Source organism: Narcine bancroftii, chromosome 5 (genome assembly GCF_036971445.1).
Source record: "Narcine bancroftii isolate sNarBan1 chromosome 5, sNarBan1.hap1, whole genome shotgun sequence".
Lineage (NCBI taxonomy): Eukaryota > Metazoa > Chordata > Chondrichthyes > Torpediniformes > Narcinidae > Narcine > Narcine bancroftii.
The window spans coordinates 241964901-241990341 of NC_091473.1; the positions used below are offsets into that span (position 1 = coordinate 241964901).

Genomic DNA, 25441 nt, shown 5'->3' on the forward strand with positions numbered 1-25441 from the left:
CTTTGAATTTGTATCAATATGTTAAGTAAAACACAAAGTCTGTAGACATCGTGATTGAAGTAAATACATAAAGCTGGAGGTCAAAGGTGAAGAGGGTGAGTTTACTTGAGTTCTTGGGGGTCACTATTAAAAGAGGATATTTCCTGGATCCAACACTCTAATGGCATAGTGAAGAAAGCACATCAGCCCCTCTACTTCCTCAGGAGTTTGCAGAGATTTAGTACGACACTAGAAACCCTGGCAAATTTCGACAGATGTGTGGTGGAAAGTGTGGTGACCGGCTGCATCACAGTCTGGTATGGAGATGTGATAGTACAGATCTATCACCAATGTACATAGTGTATATAGGTACTGTATCTAGACTGTGCTTACAGCGATTGGCTGAGAGCTAAGCCACGCCTATTGTCTGGGCCTTAAAGGGTTGTGTCCCTAGCCAGGTCGGATCATTCCGGACTGGTCGGCCACCTGTGAAGAGCTCCTGTCGTTTGCTAATAAAAGCCTTGGTTTGGATCAACGAGTCTTTGATTCTTTCGACGAGCTCTACAGGAGACACCAATACCTCTGAGCATAAAAAAACCTGAAAAAGGTAGTGGACACAGCCTGGCAAATCACAGGCAAAACCCTCCCCACCATCAAGAACATCTACAGGGAACATTGCCATCGGAGAGCAGCAGCAATCATCAAGGATCCACACCACCCAGCACATGCTCTGTTCTTGCTGCTACCGTCAGGAAAGAGGTATAGGTGCCATAAGACTCACACCAGCATGTTCAGGAATAGTTGCTACCCCTCCACCATCAGACTCCTGAACAAAAAATTCAACAGGGGCTCATTTAAGGGCTCTTACTTTTACACTTTATTGATTTTTTTCCCTCTGCTTTGTATTGCACAATTTTTTAACATTTCTTTATTCATTTACATGTGTATGTTGTGTACAGTTTTTTTTGCATTACCAATAAGTGGTAATTCTGCCTCACCCACAGGGAAAAAAATCTCAGGGTTGTATGTGATGTCATGTATGTACTCTGACAATAAATCTGAAACTCAGCAGGCCTTTTGGTGAAGGGCTCAAGGTTGAAATGTTGGTAATGTATCTTTATCTTTGCTATATAAAGTACACTGTTTGATCTGCTGAGATTCCCCAGCGATGTGTTTTTACTTTATATCAGTACATTAAGGATGTGAGGAGAAAATGGAAAGAAAAGAATACTGTAGGAGGGGCACACACATCAAAGATAAAACCCTCTCATTGCAATCACTGGACTGAGATTCACAACAGTAACCCATCCTCCGATCACACCTAGTTACCTGCAGAGAGACGGAGGCTGGACATAATTGAGCCAACCCAGCTGATCTCTTCCGAGGAGGCTCCAAATACCTCCTGAAAGGTCACAAAGAAAATTCCAAAGGTTTTCAGTGTTCCCATTACCAACACGTTGACCTGCAAATCAAGAAGGAGGAATTTCGCAATCAAACTCAACCAGTTTCAAGGACCAAATGATGCTTTATGTGCCAGAGAAGCCATGTCCAAATTGTGTGCCCGCGAAACAAACAAATTCTCCAGTGGCCAACTATTTCAATTCTGCACCCCACTCCTGTAGCGATATGCCTGTCTCTGGCCTCATGTACTGTCAAACCAAGGCCACCCATAAATTGGTGGAGCAACACCTAATATCCATCTGGGCACTCTCCAACCAGATGACTTCTCCAGTTTCTGCTAGACCATTCTCCATCCCTCTGTCTTCTTTCTGACAGCTTTCCACCCTCTTCCCTCTCCATTCACAGGGCCATCCCACCTCCCCCCTGTTTGCAGGTGTTCCCTCCCTCCTTTATCCACCTATTACCTTCTGCCTTTGGGCCATGCTCCTCCCCGACCCCCCAAAATGTTGTTCAGGCACCTGCCGACATTTTGCTCATAATTCGATGAAGGGGTCAAGCCCGAAATATTGCTTATGTTTCTTTATATTTGCTGCATAAAGTACACTGTTTGACCTGCAGAGTTTCTCCAATTTTGTGTTTTTAATTTAACCTTCCACAACTGCCTGGTCTCTGGATCCAGCTCATGGTTTATTGCCCTGATAGGAGCAGGCATCTTCAAATGAATGCACTTATTAATCTAAATAGAAAAATGTAAATAATCCCAAAATCTAGGTGGACCTCTCTTGCCTCACAGATGTTGCTTGATCCACTGAGTTCTTATTATTTTTATTTCGATAAGTTTCACAGGTGTTGAGAAGATTTACACGCGTCCATTTCAACGAAAGATTGAAAAGTTGAATTACAGAATTGAATTTGCTGCAATCTCCCGTATTTAGGCTTTATAGTTAATGTTCGACGGGTGGTTTTTTTTTTAAAATTGGTTGGTTGTTGGAAATAGATCAAAATGGCAGGGAATGTGAGGGTCGCTGACAGTCCAAAGGAATCAGACAGGGACCCAAATTAGTGCTGATTCTTAATCTGTCTTAATTAGGTTGCAGTTTCTCTAAAATGGTGGGCAGCACAGTGGAGCCTCAAGCAACCTGCACCATCCAATGGGAGGTAAATATCACTGACGTTTTGGTCCTGAGCCCTTCTTCAAGGTTCAAGTAAAAAGCAGGCAGGAATCTTAATTAAAGTCTGGGGTGGAGAAAGGGGGAAGAATGAAAGGGGGAAGAATCCAGAACAACAGCCAAAAGATGCTAATTAGATATGATAAGAAGAAAGGCAAGAATTAGTTTTGGTTCTGTGAAAGGTGGAGGGAAAAGGAGAGAGGAGAGGGAGAGTGAGAAAAAGAGACAGGGCTACATCAGGAGCATCACATGAAGTAGATGAGTTTAGAGGAGACGTACGTGAATCTTTGCTTCATGTGGCAGGATTGTTCGGGTCCCTGGACAGTGGTGAGGGAGGAGATGCAAGAGCAAATGTTTCACTTTGTGGTTGCAGAGGAAAGTGCTGATGGTTACAGAGAGATGGGTGGGGACAGATGAGTGGACAAGGGAGTCTTGGAGGGATTGATCCTTGCAGAAGCCTCAAAGGGGTGGAGAGGGGCAGATATATCTGGTGGAGGTGGGGGTTAGAGGAACCCTATCCCTGTCCTGTTTGGAGAAAGGGAAGGCAGAACTCCGAGAAAGGAAGGAAATATAGCAGATGTCTCTATTGACCATAGCAGTGAAAAAGGAGGCCATTTTAAGTGCTCTGTAATGGAAGATCTCATCCTCATCAAGATGATATTCAGATTCAATTTATTGTCATTGTAATAAAAAAAAGAGTCCTATTGCATAAAATTACCTCTTGCCTGCTGTAAGGCAGACAGATTTGCCATCGGCAGAAATTGCCTGAAGCGCCCCCTTCAGTCAGAGAAAGAGAAGCAAAAGAAAGATCCCCCCCCCCCCCCCAAGCCCAGCGTCACTGAGGGCCCGTAGATTCACCTCTAGTGCTTCTGCAGCATCCACAGCCACATAGTCCAGTCCAAAGTATTTGCAACCCAAGCTCCAGATCAAGTTGTCATCTTTATTTATCATTCATACCATGCCACACAGTAAGCGTTTTCTTGAAGAGTGTGTGGAGCCCTTCACAATACTTATTGCCTTTTGCCTGCATTGAGTGTTGCAGATGTCCCTCATGGTAGGAAGAGAGCCCCCAATAATCTTTTTGGCAGACTTCACTATCCTCTGCAGGGTCCTGCGGTCCGAGTAGGTACTGGTACCAAACCAGGCGGTCATGAAGATGCTCCCAAAACATCCTCTGTAGGATGTAGTGAGGGTGGGAGATGAATTTTCCTCAGCCCCTGCGAGAAGTAAAGACACTGCTGGGCTTTCTTGGCTGTGGAGCTGGTGTTAAGGGACCAGGTGAGATTCTCCACCAAGTGTACTTGAAGGAATTTGATATTCGACAACCTCAATGGTGGAGCCTCCGAACCACGGTCAGGACCACCTTCGGCACCCCCTCACATCCCTGTTCTGATACCTGTCACCCCTTCACCCAGTTTCGTGCCAGTCTCCAGCAGCCCACAGCTTCCATGGGTTCCTCATCTCGAGTCGCCAGTAGCCGGCCGCTTGCACAGATCTTTCAGCCTCAGAGACCCTCGCCGGTCCACTGCCATGATCACTGTCCCATGGGTCATCTCCTCTATTTCTCCTTCTCAGATGGGGAATGGTCTCTCCCCATTTTCTGGTGCCCTGCGCCAGTCCTCTACTCCCCTGGAGTCTTCAACCCTTTGTGACTGCTACCAATCATAGGTGCCGCCATCTTGAGTGCAGACCCCGCGGTCGTGGGATTTTAAATGAGACTACTGTCAGCTCCTTTAACGGGCCGTTCAAAGCCTGTGCAGAGCTGATGGCAGATGACTGCGTAGTTGGACCCTGCAGGAGCGCTGTATCTCTGCACCCTAGGGATCTGCACCAGCGGCAATGCTGCTGTAACAGTGGCTCCAGCAGTGCCGTTGTTTTGAATATGATGGCATTGTTTGTTATATCAAACATTTTTGACTTGGGAAGAGTGAAGGAACAGAAAGGGATACTGGGGGGAGAGGAGGATGAAGACAGGACACCACTGTGCCTACCCTTCACAGCATTAGTTCATAGATTCTGATTGCAAGGGTCAGTCATTACATTAGGTTAAAGGGGTTCTAGTGAGGGAATCTCATGCAGGGTCTTGCCTGACCATGTGGCTCTGTGCATCTGACACATCGAAATGGCAAAGTTGCCCGTGAAGACTGATGCAGAGATATAGCGAGAAGATTGTCAGGTGGACAAGATGTCGAGGGTTTTGTTAGAATGATTAACATGGAAATAAGAATTAGGAGGTCTCCAATTTGCAAATTTTAAGAATTAGTATAAAGTTACACAAATGAGATTTCTCTCTTCTTTTTTCGAAAAAGAAACCAACATGGATTAAGATAGAGATGGATAAGATAGGAGAGAAGATACCAGAAGATTTTATATACAAATGAGAACAGTGATTAATATCTGGAGACAGAGATACACCATTTTTGAAGGATCTGATCAACATATGGAATAAAGTAAATAATGAAATGGGAATGAGGAACTTTGGGCTAATTAAAATGCCTTTGACTCAAAACAGACGTATCCAATTTACAATGAACAATCGACATTTCAATATTTGGTCCTCTAAAGGAATTAGAAATATAATAGATTGTTATGAATGAAGAAATTTAATCGATTAAAAAATAAATATGGAATATCAAATAAAACCATATTTACGAGATAAATTGGGTCCAACATTAAATAGAAACTTTAATTTGCAATAGATCTATTAAGAATTTATCTCTGCCATGTATGCATTATTGCAAAAGGCATCTCAAAAGCAGGGAATTCATGGATCAAGATAGAGATGGGAAACAGATTTAAATTTAAGTATTGGGGAGAAAAATTGGCAGGAACTGTTATGTTAGTATGACAAATACAATGAATGTTAGATAGAGATTGGCTCAGTAGAATTTTTTTACATCATCTATATCTTACTCCACAAAAATTTAAATTTATTTAATTATCAAATAAATGTTTTAGGTGCAGACAAGAGATGGGCACTTTTTTTTGTATTCTACATGGTCATATTCAAAATTGACACCATTTTGGACAGAAAGAGGAAAATTTCGAGAACAAGTTACAGGAGTTAAATTTCCATAAGATCCAATGCTCTTTTTATTAGGTAATATTTTGGCGATAAGAACAAAACTGAAATTGATTTTTTTTTTCCCAAGAGGCATTTGTGAAAATTGCATTAGCAGTTGCAAGGATATGTATAGCAGTGACGTGAAAATCAGATTCTCCTTTAGAATCGGAGAGATGGTGTGCAGAAATACACAGTGGTATACCTCTTTAGAAGATTAGATATAAGGAATGAATATACTACTATTTTGAAATATGGTGCCCATACTTCACATTATAGGTATTTATAAAGGGGTTTTCCTTCAACCTCACAAAACCTTGCTAACTCCTTGGGAGAAGTAAATGAATAATATTGAAAAGGCAAAGGAAAAGTGAATGGTAACCAAGTTTGTTTGTTTCAAACTTTCTGTTGACTACATTCTTTTTCTTTCTATCTTTTTTTATACTTTTCTATTCTTTTGCTTTGGGAATTATTAGGGGGAGGGGTCTGGGGGATTTCAGGGGGGTATAACATGTACAATTGATTTGGAATATATGAATATTATCCTTTGTATCTAGATATTAACTATATATGGAAATTTAAATAAAATATTCAACAAAAAAAAAGGTTGTCGGGTGAAGAGAATATTCCTGGAGGAATCTTTTTCCAAACTCTCACAGGAGATTGTGCACAGCCAATGAATGACACATGTGCTTTTTGGCTAAGGATCAGAAACAATTCAGCTGAGATCTTGGATGTACATCAGAAGGCACACAAGGTCTTTAGACTTCTGTGCAATCTTACACAGCTTGATACCGAATCTCTGGCACAAACCATCAGGATAGCCAAGTGATCTAAGGTGCCAGGCCCAAGGAGCTCATGACCTTACTGCTGTTTAGTAAATTGGTCAGCAGAGTGGAATAGAGCTTAGTCATCCAGGTTCACTTCTAACTCCTCTGTGATGTTTGCACATTTCTCCCCAGTATCACCTGGTTGCTTCTGGATGCTCCATTTTCTCCCACATCCCAAAGACTTGCAAATTGGTGAGTTCATTGGTTGCTATAAATTATCCCTGGTATGCAGGTATGGGGTAGAATCTGGCATTGGGGGAGTGGAGTTGAGGAAAAGTGGTTATACATTGCATATACCTAATGAAGGGCCCAATCCCAAAACGGTGGTTACCCTTTACTTTCTGTGGACGCTGGATGACCTGCTGAGTTTCCCAAGGTCTTTTGTGTATGGCGCTGAACCTCAACATCCTTAGAATTTCTTGTTGAACTCAGTAGCTTGCAAATAAAAAAAGTATTAGGAGGGAAGGGGGTTGCTCTGAGTGTTGACGGGGCACTATTTACTTCTATATCAGAAAGAAATTGGTATCTTAGGAGCAGCTTGACGGAACAGTGATGAGCCACTAGAGGGCATGTCGATGTTCATTTTGAGAAGAGAGATGACACATCTTGAGCAGATTCCCATCCTCACGGAGCTTGAGCAGATTGCTGTTTGCAATGAACCCACACGCGGCTGCTACTCATGAACAGCTCACAGTTCGAGAGGAGATGTTGAACATATGGATCTAAGCTGTTCCCCACCTGTGAAAAGTTGTGCAAAACACATGGCTCCTGTGCACGAGCAGAAAGATCTCATGTTGGACCAGACTGCTGTCCTAAAGGACCAGAGATGTGGCAGTAAGAACTCATCTCTCTTCTCCAGGGGCAAAGACACATGCCTCCTACTTGTACACCTCCTCAGTGTGAGGAGCTGAATCCTGTCAGACTGTGCAAAGAGGACAGAAGGAACAGACAGTTGTTTCTTAGCCTGATCACCTGCATCAATGCTGTGTCTGGAGCTTGAAACAATGGTGTGGGGGTGATGGGGAGGGGAAGCAGTATGGTTCCAATGAGGCAGATTTTGAAAGTTTTAGAAGTTTTCATTGAGGCAATAACTGTGGAAAATCTCACACTCTTCATAAAAGCAGCCTGATTATAACACTGCAAACTACAAATGTAGTGAGAAAACAAAACAAAATTTACACAGATTCTGTTGCAATATTGTGATTCCTGCCAATATAGCAGCTGACCTACAGCTGGAAGCTACTTGCAAACTTGTGTCAGACTGTATGTTAATTATATCTTTGGTTCATTGGCTGAGCTATGCCACGATTATTGGTTTTCATGGAGGCACAATCACTGGTTCAGATTTGGAGATTCTTTAGATCTGCTACATGGAACATAACAGCACAGTACAGGCCCTTTGGCCCGAGATTTGTGCCGACCCACTTAAACCTACTCCAACCTTCCCTACCTCACACCCATCACCCTCTATTTTCCATGCATTCTTGTGCCTGTACAAGCGTCTACTAAAAGCCCCTATTATTCCAGCCTCCACCACCACCCCTGGCAAAGCATTCCAGAGACCTACTCTCTTTGCAAATGAAAATTCAGAATCAGAATTTATTGTATTGAACAAGTCATGAATTTTGTGGCAGCTTCATAGTGCAAACTAGTGCAAACATTCATATTATATCCATCTTACTTTAAAAAAAAAAGAGTGCACCAAAAGTAAGGCCATGTCTTTGGTTCATTGATCATTCAGGAATCTGATGGGAGAGGGGAAGAAGCTGTCCTTGTGTCGCTGAATGCTCATCTTTAGGCTCCTGTACTTTCCTGATAGTAGCAGAGTGAAGAGGACACGGCCTGGGTGGTGGGGGGGGTCTTTGAGGATATGCCACATTTTTTAAGGCCCCGCCTCATGTAGATGTCCTCGATGGAGTGAAGTCTGGTGCCTGTGATGTCACAGGCTGAGCTAACAACCCACTGGAGTTTATTCTTGTCCTGAGAGTTGGCAGTGATGTAATCAGTGAGACTGCTCTTCATGGTACACCTGTAGAAGTTTATGAGAGCTTTCGGTGACATACCAAATCTCCTCAGACACTTCACAAAGTATAGCCACTGGCGAGCCAAGACAGATCCTCGGCAATGTTGACACCCAAGAATTTGAAGTTCTTGACCCTCTCCACTATTGAGCCCTCGATGAGGACTAGGTCGTGTTCCCCTGACTTCGTCCTGAGGTCCACATTCATATCCTTGGTTTTGCTGATGTTGAGCGTAATGTTCTCATTACACCATTCAATGAGTGATCTATCTCCCTCCTGTACGCTTCCTCATTGCCGTTTGTGATTCTGCCGACAACAGTGGTGTCATCTGCAAACTTGTAGATAGCGTTGGAGTTGTGCCTGGCCACATAGTCATGGGTGTATAATGAATAGAGCAGTGGGCATCCTTGGGGTGCGCCTGTGTTGATAATCAGTGAGGAAATGTTGTTTCTGATTCATACTGACTGTGATCTTCCAATATGAATGTCAAGCATGCAGTTGCAGAGTGGGGGTAGAGGCCTAGAGTTTGTGGCTTCTTGACCAGCACTGAGTGACATACCTCCGACATCTCCTTTCCTCCTCTCACTTTATATAGATCTCCTCTGATATATTGCCATATTTATATAATATAGTACCCTTCATAATGTTTGAGACAAAGACAATTTTTTTCTTTTAAATTTGTAATCAAACAATTCACGTGATTAAAGTGCACATTCCAGATTTTATTAAAGGTTATTTGCATACATTTTTGGTTTGATCATGTAGAAATTACATCACTTTTAATATATAGTTCCCTCATTTCAGGACACCATAATTTGGGACAAAACTATGAAATGGTGTGTATATTAAAGAAGTCATGTTTAGTACTTAGTTGCATATCTCTTACATGCAACAACTGCTTGAAGTCTGTGATGCATAGACTTCACCAGGTGCTGAATATCTTCTCTAGTGATGCTCAGTCAGCCAGGCCTCTACTGCAGCCATCTTCAGCTCCTGCTTGTTTTGGGGCTTGTCCCCTGCAGTTATTGCTTCAGCATATGGAAGGCATGCTCAGTTGGATTTAGATCAGGTGACTGACTTGGCCATTCAAGAATTTCCCAGTTTTTAGCTTTGAAAAACTCCTTTATTGATTTAGCAGTACATTTGGGATTTTGAATTTTAAATTTAGTCCTACAGCATGGTTACAGGCCATTTCAGCCGACAAGTCATTTTGCTTCTGCCATCAGCAGTTACATCATCAATGAAGATAAGTGTGCCAGTACCTGTGGCAGCTATACATGCCCAGGCCATAACACTATGTGTCACAGATAAGGTAGTATGCTTTCGATCTTGGGCAGATCCTTTACATCTTCACACTTGGCTCTTGCCATCACTCGGAGACAGATTAATCTTGGTCTCATCCGTCCATAACACTTTCTTCCAGAACTCTGCAGGCTCTTTTAAAATTTTCTTGGCAAACTGTAACCTGCCTATCCTGTTTCCTTGGCCAACTAATGGTTTCCATCTTGCAGTGTAGCCTCTATTTCTGTTCATGAAGTCTTCTGTCCTTCTTTGGCTTGGCTTCGCGGACGAAGATTTATGGAGGGGTAATGTCCACGTCAGCTGCAGGCTCGTTTGTGGCTGACAAGTCCGATGCGGGACAGGCAGACACGGTTATAGGGGAAAATTGATGGGTTGGGGTTGGGTGTTGGGTTTTTCCTCCTTTGTCTTTTGTCAGTGAGGTGGGCTCCGCGGTCTTCTTCTGTAGGCAATAGTCATCCACACCTACCTCCTGAAGAGTGTTTCTGATCTGTTGGATATATGTTTGGGTATTTTTTTCATATGATGAAGATTCTTAGGTCATCAGCAGTGGAGGTCTTCCTTGGCCTACCAGTCCCTTTGCAATTACACACGTCACCAATATGTTCTTTCTTCTTAAAGATATTCCAAACAGTTAATTTTGGCAATCTTAAGGTTTGTAAAATGTTCCTTACTACTTAATTCTTGTTTTTCAGGCTGATAACGGCTTCTTTAAGTTTCATTGGCTCCACTCATGTTGAAAAATGGCAACTACAGACTCTAAAGGCGATTAAGAGCTTAGAAGCAAGTCTAGCTCTCAGATACCTGCACCAATGAAACAATTAAACATATCTGAGTGCTCACAAACACCTGTGAACCCCAATGTCCCAAACATTATGGTGCCCTGAAATGAGGGAACTATGTATAAAAAGTGTTCTAATTTCCACATGGTCACACAAAAGTGTATACAAACAAGTTTAATAACATCTGGAATGTAATCAAACAATTCACATGTGATTAAAGTGTACACATTTAAAACTGTGAAGCACAGGGGCAAATAAAGGAAAAAGTGATTTTGTCCCAAACATTATGAAGTGCACTGTGATCAGTGGAGCTCATCAGTTTGGGAAAACACAGATACATGTTACATGAGTGATAGTATAGGCAGGTGAGGGTGAGATATAAAAGTGAGAGGGTGGGCACGGTGTAATCCTGAGGGAGGGGCAAATAGGAGTGAGCAAGGAGCCTCAGTGCAGGAACATAGATGGGAGGAAACAGAGATTGATTGAATTGCCTTGCTGCCAAGATTCTTTGGTTTATTTATAAATATAATTCAAAGGTTTCAAGTCAGACAGTGGGAAATGGAAGATGGTTCATGACATTCTCACAGCTTCCCTTGGATAGTGTGGATGATGTAATGGGTTGGGTGGGCATTTCAACCTCTTATTTCAACTGGAATAATAGCAAAATGGCCAAATATAAAAAAAATGTAGGTTTTATTTGCCATACATGTCATTTATTTCTGCTAAATTACCTTTTGAATATATTGAGCATTGTTGACCTTGTTTTGATAATTTAAGGAGAATTTGATTGTTTTAGCCCTTTTCTCAATCCCAAAACCACTAACAGGCCCATGGCTTTAATTCTGTCCACACTAAGCCTATGACACTCAGTGTCATAGCACAGCAAGGGTTGTTTGTCTGTGGAGGTGTTGTTCTCTAAACTATTGTTCTTTGGAAGTATGGAGATGGAACAGTTCAGACAGGAACTAGTCCTTCAGTTCATTGTACTGCATGGAACATGATGCCCAAATTAAACTAAAGCTATGCTGCTTGCATATAATACATGCCCTTCAATTTGCTTCACATCCATGTGTCTCTCAAGAAGCCTCCTAAACACCCATGTTTTATCTGGTTCGTCCACTGCTCCTGACCAGCCCATTCTGGGCACCACTGCTCCATGTAAAAATCTTGGCCCGCACATCTCCTTGAAAATCCTCCCCACTCAACCTTCCGTCCTCCTGCCCTACCCTTTATCCCATGCTGACATAGGATATCCATGGTCTCATGCACTGCTAGACTGAGACCACATGCAAATTGGAGGACAACCCCTCATCATCTGCCTGGGCACGCTCCAACCAGACGGCATTATCACTCACTCACTCTCTCTCTCTCCAATATCAATTCTCACCTTTCCTCTGATCATATCCAATTAACACCTTTGCCTGATTCCCCCTGCCATTCTTCCTATCCCTCCCTATCTTTGAAGAAGGGCTCAGGCCCAAAACATCAGTAATATATCTTTACCTCCTATGGATGCTACAAGACTGGTTGAGTTCCTCCAGTGTATTTACTTTAATCCTCACCCTATATTTTTACCCTGGGAAAAATATTCTGATTGTCTACACCTCAAATACCTCTTATAATTGTATAAACCTATCAGGTCTCCTGTAAGCCTCCAGTGAATTTTGTTTCTTAACTCAACTGAAGGTGAATGAACATATTGGCTATTCTTTCTGATATACTTATTTTAAGAGTGTAGAAATTTGTTAGAGTGAGAATCCCAGACACCTGTAAAAAGGACAATATCTGCCTCTCTGTGGCTTTTACAGTCAGCAACTAGACCAGAAGTGTCATTTCCATGAGATTAGTTTAAGCATTAAATAATTCAGGTTGGATGTAGCAAGGTTGAAACTCCAGAACATCCCTTTGAATGCAATCTCAGAGCCAAATTGAAAGTTTTGTATTTCCCATACCAAATTTCCTGTTTGGCTTCAGAATTCCCCCCCCCCCCCCCCCCCCACCGTGTCAGTAAAACATTCTGAAGAAAAACGCGGAAGTCTGCAGACACCATGATTGAAGAAAACAAAACAATGCTGGAGAAACTCAGACACTGTACTTTACATAGCATGGATAAAGATATATAACCAACGTTTCAGGTTAGAGCCCTGAAAATTTAATTTAACGTTTAAAATTTGGACAAAGAACACTGTAACAGGCCATTTCAGCCCGCAAGTCCATGCCGTCCAATTGCACCCAATTAACCTACACCCCCTGGAACCTTTTGAATGGTGGGAGGAAACCGGAGTCCCCAGAAAAAAAACCATATAGAATGTACAAACTCTTTACAGACAGCGTGGGATTCGCACCCTCGTCCCAATTGCTGGCTCTGTAAAGGCGTTGTGCCAACCACTAGGCCAACAGCACTGCCCAAAAATGTCTAATATTAAAAAATGCTTGTTCCATGAAAACGTTACAGAATGGTTAAAACTTGCTTCCTTACCAGAAAGAAATGGACCACAATCATCCAGCCCCAGCCTCCATCTGGTGGGTTGACATAACCCTTCACCTTCCGACTCCGACACTTCACCTTCCTCACCTCTTCCATGTTCCTTCGACAAATGCTCAAAATAAAATCCAGCTTTTCCAGACTCCTGTAATTAATTAACAGAGGACATCTGATGCTACCCAAAGTAATACACAATACCAGGATCGAAACACACAGAACCACTTTGTGCAGTACCTATCTCAATAAATGAATTGCTCAGCCTACAAAACCTGTGGATCGCTTCAAATATCCATATTGGTCAGTATGGTCTTCTCAGGGATGGTCAGCATGGCTTCGTGAAGGTAATTCATGCATCACGATTCTAATTGAGTTTTTTTTTGAGAAAGTAATAAAAGAAATTGAAGGTGGGGTGGTAGATGTGGCATATATGGATTTTAGTATGGAATTTCACAAGGTTCCCCATGATAAATGCATTAAGTAAGTCATGAGGAACTGGATACACGGAACATTGGCTGTGTGGATTCAGAATTGGCTTGCCTGCTAAAAGCATAGGGTAGTAATAGATGGAACATATTCTGCCTGGAGGTCAGTAACTAATGGAGTTCCACAAGGATCTGTTCTGGGACACCTGCTCTTTCTGATTTTTATAAATGTCCTGGATGAAGAAGTAGAGGGATAGGTCAGTACGTTTGCAGATGACACAAAAATTGGAGGCATGTGGATTATGTAGAAGGTTGTTGTAGGTTACAAAAGGATATAGACAGGATTCAGAGTTGGGAAGAAGAGTGGCAGATGGAGTTCAATCCAGTTAAGTATGGTGATTCACTTTAGAGGGTCAAACTTGAAGGCTAATAGTAGGATTCTTAACAGTGTGGATGAAGAGAGGGACCTTGAGGCCCACTTATTTATATCTCTCATGGTTGCTACATAGGTTGATAGAGTAGGGTATGTTGGACATCATTAGTCGGAGGTTTGAGTTCAAGAGTCATGAAATAATGTTGCAGCTCTCTAAAACTTGTAATATTGTGTTAATTCCTGGTTGCCTTCATTACAGGAAGGATTTGGAAGCTATGGAGAGGGTGCAGAGGAGATTTACCAGGATGTTGCTGGATTGGAGAATATCTTATGAAGCAAGGTTAACAGAGCCAGGACTTTTCACTTTGGAGTGAAGAAAGATGAAAAGTGGCTTAATAGAAGTCTACCAGATTATGAGAGGCATAGATAATGTGGACAACCAGCACCTTTTTCCCTGGGCCAAATGAGCAAACACCAGAGGACATCAATACAAGGTGAGGAGAGGAAAGTTTAGGGGAGATGTCGGGATTTTTTTTAATATAAACACAGAGGGTAGTGGGTATCTGCTCCAATAGGAATATTTTTAAAAACTTTTAGACAGGCACATGGATGCAAGAAAAACAGAGGGTATGGGTGTGAGATGAGGAAGATTTAGTTTGCTGAGTCAGTTTATATAGGTTGGCAGAACATCGTGGGGCAAAGAGTTGTACTGTGTTGCAATGTTCCGTTTTAGGTTTTGAAAATAGAAATGCATTGAAGTTAAGTAGGGTAGACTAAAATCAGCTGACTGAAAACATCTGGCATTTTTTACACAATCCAGCCATCGAAAACAATGATTTTTTTCACTCCCAACATCAGTGGCAGCAGGTCAGGTTCATCTGAATCAGCGTTCCCTCTTAACACGGTAGGCCAGATGTAGTGTACTCTTTGGCTTGGCTTCGCGGACGAAGATTTATGGAGGGGTAATGTCCACGTCAGCTGCAGGCTCGTTTGTGGCTGACAAGTCCGATGCGGGACAGGCAGACACGGCACAACTAAAGTACCTTAAAGTCAATTGATACTACCAGCAAACTCTTTAGCCATGTGCAGAACGTCTTGAGTTGTAAAAATAGTACGTCTGTCACAGCAAAACCTTGTGAGGCTGAAATTAAAACTGAAGTTGCTGGAACTATTTGCCGGGTGTACAAGTGCTTGGGAGAGAGAGAGAGAGAATCCATTTCAGATGAATCATCCATATAATTAATACGCTTGTGTTTCATCTTATCTGTATCATTCCATCCTTTTCACAATTTCTAAGTTTAATTGAAAAACTATATTTTCTTTGTTAAAAGATGAGATTTCACTGGTGGTGTTCTTTCGGAATCCCTTGACCACAATGGAGTTTACAGTAGGTTAGGGGCTATTACACTGGTCAGCAATCTTTCCCCACCCCCAAAGATTTGCTTCCTGAAAGAAAATTGGGGTTATAATAGACAAGGTCAAGACAAACATAATGATAAATTCAGATTTGCTGTATCACATAAGAATTTGGAGAACTTTTATTGAATGTAGACTAATAATGCTGAGAGATTGTGTTACTTCAACTGACCTAATAATGTTTTGCCGCTGATTTTCATTTGTACTCAGCATCTGTTGCCTCTCATGTCAGTGTCCAACAACAGATGGCCAGTATTCATGGATTCCTGATAAAAATGCTTTTCCATGGTCACAATGTCCTGGTGAAACCTTTCACCATATTCGTCACTGACTGCACCAAGATCAGCAGGGAAGGAGTCCAAGTGTGAATGCAGAAAATGAAATGTTAATGAAATGTTGGACTTCATACAAGGTGAGGAGAGGAAAAATGCTTGAAGCATGTTTAAAAATATGACAGGAAATCACAAAAATAGGTTATATCTTTTAAAAAAGTACATGATGGGAAAAAGTTTAGTGATTTTCGTGATCCATAGTCCAAAATCCATCATAGTGTTCAGGAAGCCAAATCTTTGTTGTCCAGTGCTATCAGTCTTTCCTTACCTGCTGTCCTCCTTTAAAGGCTTGATATGTTTGGTGTTCAGTTAAAATATCTCGATTTGCTGCCCTTCTACTCATTATTTTTCATTGTTCAGACGATACACATTGTCAGACTTTAGGGCAGGTGAGACATCTCATCTCCAGAGCCCTGACACCTGCAGTAGAGCAAATACAAAGTATTATTGTTGGAAAGAATTTTAGGAAGTGAGAGTATGGCTAAATAGAGACAAGCTCCTGGGAAGTGATCGAAAAAGGAAACGTGTAATCCTCCTTGTAAGGAACAAAGCTTTTTAATCTATCACGGTCATGCCAAGCACCATTTTACACTCATCCAATTTAATTCTCCCTGCATTTCAATTGACAACTCTTCAGTTCTGCTACTTATCCACACTAGGGGAAATTTGGAGTAGCCAATTAATGTACTGATCCGTATATACACGTGTTAGAGTTGAATTTTACGGACACATTTTTCAAGTCGGATTTGGGAAGGTTATACTTTTCAACATGGTAAGTACTTGCATCTTTCAATTAATCAGGAGCTTGGATGGCCAGGATAAGGTTTTAAGTCGACATTCAGGGCATTGGGAGCTTGGATGGGCAGGCGGCAGCGCCTAGGTGAGAGTCTGAGGTCAGGGTATCGAAGATCAGGTGGTCGGGGTGTCGGGAGCTCCGGTGGGCATGCGGTCAGAGTGAGGATCTGCAGTTAGGGGGATGGGAGCTCCAGTGGGTGGACGGTTCGGGTGTCAGGAGCTTGGATGGGCAGGTGGCCCGGGCAAGAGTTCGCGGCCGAGGCATCGAGAGCTTGGATGGATGGACAGCCAAGGTGAGGCTCCACGGTCGGGGCGTCAGGAGTTTGGATGGGAGGGGGGCTGAGACGAAGGTTCACAGTCGGGGCGTTGGGAGCTCGGATGGGTGGGCAGTCAGGGCCAAAAATAGGGGTGTCGACTTTTAACAGGTCATAAGGAAAACACACAATTTTTAGGCCAAAAAAAAAGTGGGTGAATACTGGCATACCTGGAGGGAACTCAGCAGTCACAGAGCAAACTTCACACAGACAGTACAAGATCAGGATTGATCTTAGGTCAGTGTACCTGTGAGGTAGCAGTTCTGATCATTGCGCCACCCTAAGAACCTTGAGCATTGGGGCAAACTTTATTCAAGCTATCCAATAGTTCTCTTCTTTGGCTTGGCTTCGCGGACGAAGATTTATGGAGGGGGTAAAAAGTCCACGTCAGCTGCAGGCTCGTTTGTGGCTGACAAGTCCGATGCGGGACAGGCAGACACGGTTGCAGCGGCTGCAGGGGAAAATTGGTGGGTTGGGGTTGGGTGTTGGGTTTTTCCTCCTTTGCCTTTTGTCAGTGAGGTGGGCTCTGCGGTCTTCTTCAAAGGAGGTTGCTGCCCGCCAAACTGTGAGGCGCCAAGATGCACGGTTTGAGGCGTTATCAGCCCACTGGCGGTGGTCAATGTGGCAGGCATTCTATACACCAGTTATTAATATATTTGGAGCATTTTATTATGTGCAATTAGTAATAGGATCCATAAGAATTTTTTGATCAAAAGTAGGGAATTGTATTCAAGCTTTGATATTGCATTCGTCAAATATTGCAAAGCTTGCTGCTATTCAGCCCATCTTATAGATGCTGGCTCTTTGAAATAGCAATACAATTATTTCCACCATTCTTCTGTGGTAGCCCTTTGCTATTTTATTTTTAAGCTGTTCTTTCAGCAGATGCATCAATCGATTAAAATGGTGATCAAAGGCATTGTAGACAATTCGGAGAATCTTTCCAACAATAAAATTGCCATGTTATAAATCTCTGAGGGTTAGTTGCTTCTTAATAATGACTTTAACTGAAATCAATTAATTTTCTTTTGCCAAACATCCGCCTTCAAGTCAAATATTTTCAGCATACTTGGTGCAGAATCAAAGCCTTCAGATGGGCTTTTCCAAGAATACATCTAATTGAGTCAAACAGGTGGCCTTTTTGGAGCAAATGCTACAAGATCCACTGGATCCCTAACCCATGGTGCAAATTGCCTTATTAGTAAAGGGGTAAGAAGCACCCAATGAATGGTCCAATTGATTCTGGGCATCTGCTCCTCAACTTTCATTGCAAGGTTGGCCCAACATTGGAGCACCATGTCAGATTGATCACATACAAGTGACGTGGGCCACCACTCCCACGGTGGAAAGGATAGGATCCAAGTTATGTGCAAACGATTCGGATATGGTGATGTTGGACTTCTCTTTTTTTTTCTTTTTTTATTTTTCACACCATAAATCACATTAACCATGGTACACACTTTTTCCTTTTGATGTTGGACTTCTCCATGTGACCACCCAAAGCTGCTGACTGGCACACTCCAGGCTGCAAGGGTACGTGCTCAGGGACACACTTGAAGCTTGGCGCAGGCAGGACTAGGGTGCTGTGGGGAAGGACCACTGTTTTAGGTCCTTCTGTCACCAAGCACTGAGGGGCTGAGACTGAAGAGACGTCTTTCAGGCAAGGAAAGAGTAATGTCAAGGTCCCACAGTGGTAGCAAAACTGCTAAATCAAAAATGAATGTAACAATGAACAGTGATGGAATTGTATCGTCCAAAACAAAGGGTGTGAAGGGTTTTCTTTTTGTAAATAATTTACTGTGAATAAAGTCTATTTTTTGAATAAAAATGTGATTGGTTTCCAGGAGATCCTCCAAGTCTTTCATTGTGGATTCTTCTGAAAGTTGTCCTCAAGACCCCTTCTAGGTCATCTCTGGTAGACAAGAGCATTATCCTTGTTCTTTACCCTAATTGCAGGCATGTGCACACTGCATCCCATTACAACTACTGTGCTAATTTCTAGAATTACACACAGGATCAATGCCTTGAGTACGAAATCAAGTGGTGATGCATCTTACCCTTGCCTGGCTAGATTAACTAAAATGAAGAAAAGGACAAGAGAACTCCTGTGAAAAGTCAGATGACTAAGTGGGGAGATGGGTAAAAAGTTTTTAAAAAATTTCATTTGTAGCTAATAAATCTGAAACAATGCAGGGAGAGGACAATATACTATATGTGAAAGTGGATTGGATAAGAGAATGCTGTCATCTTTAATGGATGGGGTTCTGATATCCGGCCTGCCTGCACCAGCAGGCATTTCGATGATAGGCAACAGCACCTCTTCCATGGGAATTTTGGATGTGCAACCTCTGCCTGGCATTCACTGGTTAAATAGGTCCTGCTACATGCAGATATTTGCTACCTCACGCTGGAAGACAGAAGAAAGTGTGACTAAGTATCAAACAATATGTCAATATAATGTTTATTGAAATGATGGCACTATTACAATCTGGGGGATGCAGACATGGCTTACAGCCCTTTTAAGAGTGTGTGGACGCAGCATCACACAGCAATGTTAGGTATAATCCAATTAGGACAGCACAGCAGAAGCCGACTCCAGCCATTGAAACCCTTCCCACCTATCATCCTGTACTTTTTAAGAGGTGGGAGGAAACTGGAGCACTTGGGGTGAACCCCTGAATGTCACGGGCAGCACGTACAAACTCCTCACAGTCAGCGCCAAAATAAAACCTGGGTCATTGGTGATGTAATAATGTCATGTTAACTGCTATGCTAATTGTGCCATTGTCATTAAGTGAATTCAATTTCCTGAAGTTAATGGCACTGCTTGTTGGAAAGATCAGTTTAAACAACCTCATTGAACGTTAACATTCAAATAATGTCATTTAAGCTCATGTATTCCAGCCTTCAAGATATCATTTAACTTCCAGTCTTTCTGCTTCCACTGTCAATATGGAGTATTGCTGTTGAACTTCTGTCCCAATTTGTTACCTGCAATCACCCAACCCTACACCCACCTGGTGCCTCAGATCTGTGGAATTCATTATTCTCTCTCACTTTGCACTTCCTCACGACTGCCGATGCCTAAATTTGCCACATATCCTGTCCACCCATCCCCTTTCTTGCTAATCAGTAAATAGTTCCTGCCATGGGAAAAAAAAAATCACAACTGCACTTCAAAAGTATTACACCAGCTGTAAGCCTTTTGGGAAATCCAGGTATCGTGAAAGTCAGTGCAGAAATGCAAGTCTTTCTTGACCTTATCTCCTGGACACTCCACCCCAGAGAAGTTGTGAACCTCATGGAGTTAAACAAGGAAGTCTGTAGACACTCGGGTCGAGTGCAGTACATAGATGTACTGGTGAAACTCAGCAGGTCACGTAGAATGCATGGAGGTAAAGGGTAAGTAAAAGTAGGGGAGCCCAGTTAGTGCAACCCTGTTACAGCACCAAAGATTGGGACCAGGGTTTGAATCCGGCACTGTAAGTTTTGTACGTTCTCCTCGTGTCTGAGTGAGTTTCCTCCCACCGTTCAAAATGTACAGGGACTGTCGGATAATTGGGTGTATTTGGCAGCAAAGGCTTGTGGGCCAAAAGGGCCTGTTACTATGTTGTACATATGTCTAATTTTAAAATTTAAAAAATTGAACCAAGGTTTCAGGCCTGGGCAATTCTCCGCAAATAAAAACCGAACTCCTCCAATGTCAGTACTGTCAAATTACAAAAATTCCATTTTTCTCCAAAGCTTTGAAATTTGCTGTCACCTCCCAGACCTGTGGCCATCTTTGCAGCCATCTCAGATTTGAATTCTATATACGAGGACTGAAATAATCAAGCAACCAGAAAAAAAATTGAGGAAAACAAATAAAAAATTTAAATAAATAAGAATAAAACAACAGGTAAAAAAAAATGTTTGCTTAAAATTGGAAAAGTAAATGTTCTCTGAAGTAACGCATGAACCTTTAGTGAAGATGGGAGCAAATATTCAGCCAGCGGAGTGTCTTGGTCATGCTTTGTTCGTAGCAGCTGGTGAAATAAAATTGCGTGAAATGGGAATGAAGTGAAATGGCGTCGCCCAGGATGAAGAGCTGGTTGATGCCGCTCACCGTTGGGATGACTCTCTTTAAGTGTTTCCATATCCCTGCTTAGTGATGTCACTCCAGTCAGAGACTTTATCTGTAAACTTTGGGGAGGGGTTTCAATTATCTATAATGTTATTGTTTGACTTTCGGGCAGCTTCGTTGAGGTGCAGGAACCTGCAGATATATAGCAACGGTTAAATGTTATAAAAGAATGTGACTGAGAATATATTCATGCAAGTGAAAATGCTGTATGACAAATGAAACTACTTACACTAACCTTCAAGACTCTCATATTTATCTATCTGTATAAATGAATACTGCATATGTATTGTTTGTCTGTATGTGTATTATGTTTGGTTATGTGTCTGCATCTTTTGCACAGAGGACCAAGGAATGCTGTTCCATTGGGTTGTACATGTGCAATCAGATAATAATTGATAGGACCTGACTTCATAAGATCACAAGATATCGGAGGAGAATAGGCCCATAGGCCCATTGGCCTATCAAATCTGCTCTGCTAACTCAGCCCCACTCCCCAATTTTCTCCCCGTAATCCTTGATGCCCTGACCAATCAAATACATGTCAATATCTGCCTTAAATACACGCAACGACCGCTTCTACAGCCACCTCTGGCAACAAGTTCCATAGACCTGTGACTAAAGAAACTTTTCCGCATCTCGGTTTTAAATTGACGTGCTTTTATCCTGAAATTATGCCCTCTTGTCCTAGAGTCCCCACCATGGGAAACATTCTTGCCACATATGCTCCGTCCAGGCTTTACAGCATTCTAAATGCCTCTATGAGGTCCACTCTCCTCCTTCTGTACTCCAACGAGTTCAGACCAAGAACTGACAATTGTTTTTCATATACTAATCCTTCCATTCCTGGTATCATTCTTGTAAAAATTCTCTGAAACCTCTCCAGTGCCAGCTCACCTGTTCTCAAATACAGCACCCAAAACTGTACACAGTATTCAAAGTCTCATGAGTGTTTTATAGCATTTCAACGTTACTGCTCTTGTATGCTATCCCTCTAGAAATGCATTAGCCTTTTTTCACCACAGACTCAACCTGGAGGACAACCGGCACGACAACTCCCAATACCCTTTGCACCTCAGAATTTTGTCTCCATCTAAATAATAATCTGCCCATCTATTTCTTTTACCAAAGAGCATGATCGTACACTTTCCAGCATTGTATTTCATCTGGCACCTCTTTACCCATTCTCCTAATCTATCCAAGTCTCTCTATAGCCTTTCAATATCCTCAGCACCTCCCCCCCCACCCACCCCACCATCTATTTTGGTATCATCTGCAAATTTATACACAAAGCTATCTATTCCATAATTCAAATCATTTACATGCAACATAAAAAGAAGTGTCCCTGACACCCACACCTATGAAACACTACAGGTAGCTAGTAGCCAACCAGAATAGAAGCTCTTTATTCCTACTCTCTGTTTCTTGCTGACCAGCCAATGCTCTAGCCATGCTGGCATCCTTCCTGTAATTCCATGGGCTCTCACCTTATTTAGTAGATTTGTGTGTGTGGCACCCTATCGAAGGCGTTTGGAAGTCCAAATACACAATATCCATTGCATTCCCTACTTGTGATCTTTTCTTAAATAAAAAGAGCAATAGGGTTGTCAGGCATAATTTTCCTTTAAGGAACCCATGCTGACTTGGGAATATTTTTCATGAACCTCCAGGTATTAAGCCATCTCATCCATGACAATCAACTCCCACAGCTTCCCAAACACCGACATCAGGCTAATAGGACTATAATTTCCTTTCTGCTGCCTCACTCCCTTCTTGAGTAGTGTAGTGACATTCACGATCCTCCAGTCCACCGGAACCATGCCAGATTCCAATAATTCCTGGAAGATTATTACCAATGCCTCCACAATCTCTATAGCTATCTCTGTCAGAGCCTGAGGGTCCATCCCATCTGGTCCAGGAGATTTATCTACCCTTAGCCCATTTAGCTTCCCATGTACCTTCTCTGACGTGATCTTGACTGCACTCACCTCTCTTCTGAGATAGCCATGAGAATCTGGTATGCTACTAATGCCTTCTGCAGTGAAGGCTGATCCAAAATATTCATTCAGTTTCTCTGCCCTCTCTGTCTCCCATTACAATTTCTCCACCATCATTTTCTGTTGGTCCTATATGTACTTTGGTCACTCTTTTACTCTTTATATATTTAACAATGCTTTTAGTATCCTCTTTGATATTACTTGCTAACCTCCTTTCATAATTCATCTTTTCCTTCCAAATCACCTTCTTAGTGGTCTTCTCCAATTTTTAAAAGTTTCCCAGTCGTCTATTTTCCCACTTAGTTTTTCTTCCTTGTCTGCCCTCTGTTTTTACTTTGGCTTTACCTTCCCTCGTCAGTGACAATTGTCTCATTTTCCATTCACAATTTTCTTTCTTTTTGCTGTGTGCCTGTCCTGGATTTTCCTCATTTCACGCATAAACTCCAGTCATTGCTGATCTGCTCCTTTCCCTATTAGAGTGTTTTTTTACAATTGACTTTGGCCAGTTCCTCTGTCATGTGACTGTAATTTCCTTTACTGTACTGAAATACCAACACATCACACTCTTGCCTCCCCTTTTCAAATTTCAAAATGAACTCATATTATGATCACTGCCTCCGAAGGGTTCCTTTACCTTAAGCTTTCTAATCACCTCTGGTTCATTACACACAGCACCTAATCCAGACCAGCCGATTGCCTGATGGGCTCATCAACAAACAGCTCCAAAAAGCCATCCCTTGGGCATTCCACAAATTCTCTCTCCTGAGGTCTCGTAATGATCGGATTATCCCGGTCTACTTTCATGTTAAAAATCCCCCATAATTATTGTAATGTTGTCCTTCTAACATGCTTTATCTATTTCCAGTTGTATTTTGTAATCCACATCCCGGCTGCTCCTTGTGGTGTTGTATGTTCTTTTACCTTTACCATTACTTAACTCAAGCCACAAGTACTCTACCTCCTCTTCTGATCCTATGTCCTTTCTTTCCAATGGTTTAATATTGTGACTTAACAGCAGAGCCACGTCGGCCCCTCCGCCTCCCTGCCTATCCTTGTGATACATCCTTGGACATTCTGCTCCCAATATCATCCATCCTTGAGCCACGACTCAGTAATGGCCACAGCATTGTACCCTCCAACCAGTAGCTGTACAGCAAGATTACCCACTTTGTTTCTAATACTGCGTGCATTTAAGTCTAATACCTTCAGATCAGTTTTTTTAATGTACCTGCACTGTGTCTCTGTCATCCCTCTGCCTATTATTTTGTCTTGTCACCTGCCTGTCATCCTTCACTTTACTACCGTTTCCCCTTCTTCAGCCCGAGCACTCTGGTTCCCATTTCAAAATCACCACCATAATTTATTGTCACAAACAAGTCATGAAATTCGATGTTTTCCGGCAGCATCACAGTACAAACATTCATATTATAAACCACATTGCAACACTAATATATTTTAAAAAAACAATAATCGTGCACGAAAAGTAAGGCCGTGTCTTTGGTTCATTGAACATTCAGGAATCCGATGGCAGCGGGGAAGAAACTGTCCTTGCGCCGCTGAGCGCTCGTCTTTAGGCTCCTGTACCTTTACCCTGATGGTAGCAGAGTGAAGAGGGCATGGCCTGGGTGGTGGGAGTCTTTGAGGATAGAGGCTGCTTTTTTAAAATACTGTGCCTCATGTAGATGTCCTGGATGGAGTGAAGTCTGGTGCCTGTGATGTCGCTGGCTGAGTTAACAACCCTCTGAAGATTTTTTTCTTGTCCTGAGATTTGGGGCCTCCATATCAGACAGTGATGCAACCAACCAGGATGCTCTCCACAGTACACCAGTAGAAGATTTTGAGAGTCTTCGGTGACATATCAAATCTCCTCAAGCACCTCACAACGTATAGTCATGCTCTGGCCTTCCCTGCCAAATTAGTTTAAACCCTCCCGAACAGATATATTAAACCTGCCTGTCAGGATATTGGTCCCCTTTTGGTTCAGATGTAACCCATTCTTTTTATATCAGTCATACCTTCCTCAAAAGAGATCTCAATGTTTCAAGAATCTGAAGCCCTGCCCCCCACACCACGTATTTATATGCCTGATCTCACTATGTTTTGCAGTAACCAAAGTGAAGATCACTTTGATGAAGGGCTCTGTTTGACCTGCTGAGTTTCTCCAGCATTTATGTGTATTTTCACTATGTCTTGCCCTCACTATCACTTGACACAAGTAGAAATCCAGAGGTTAACACCCTAGAGGTCCTACTTCTCATCTTCCTCCCTAATTCCCTATATTTCCTCTTCAAAACTTCCTGACTTATCCGACTTGACTTAAAATATATTTATAGCAAACAATCTTAAGCTCTCCAAATGCTGGCAAATCATCTCAACCTGGATAACACATTGACTGGAACCTCCCAAACAGGACTGGAACAGCTGAAACATAATTGAACCCAAATGTTCACTTCAAAGGTATACCTGGCCCAAGCCCAGCACACATACATAGACTTTGTAGGCTTTAGACTGGGTAGCCAGCTTTTACGCAATTCTCCTTAATGTTCTATTTAAGATGCCCCTTAAAACATACATCTTTAGCCTATTTTTGGTTAACAAGTCTAATATTATCAATGCTGTTGATGGATGATGTAACTGGAACACAG

At 42.3% G+C, this 25441-nt stretch overlaps 1 protein-coding gene across 7 annotated transcripts in view; it reads right to left on the minus strand.

Annotated features, from left to right (window-relative positions):
• Positions 1-25441, minus strand: part of slc16a4 (solute carrier family 16 member 4) — an 81355-nt gene that overhangs the window by 43530 nt on the left and 12384 nt on the right. For 2 of the 7 annotated variants that reach the window (XM_069941833.1, XM_069941834.1), the window contains exons 2-4: positions 20785-20934; positions 15839-15990; positions 13022-13172 (exon numbers count right to left, since the gene is read on the minus strand). In XM_069941833.1, the coding sequence (XP_069797934.1) occupies positions 13022-13172; positions 15839-15913 (226 nt within the window). In that variant the 5' untranslated portion in view covers positions 15914-15990; positions 20785-20934. The other 5 variants (XM_069941831.1, XM_069941832.1, XM_069941828.1 and 2 more) reach the window with 4 other exon arrangements.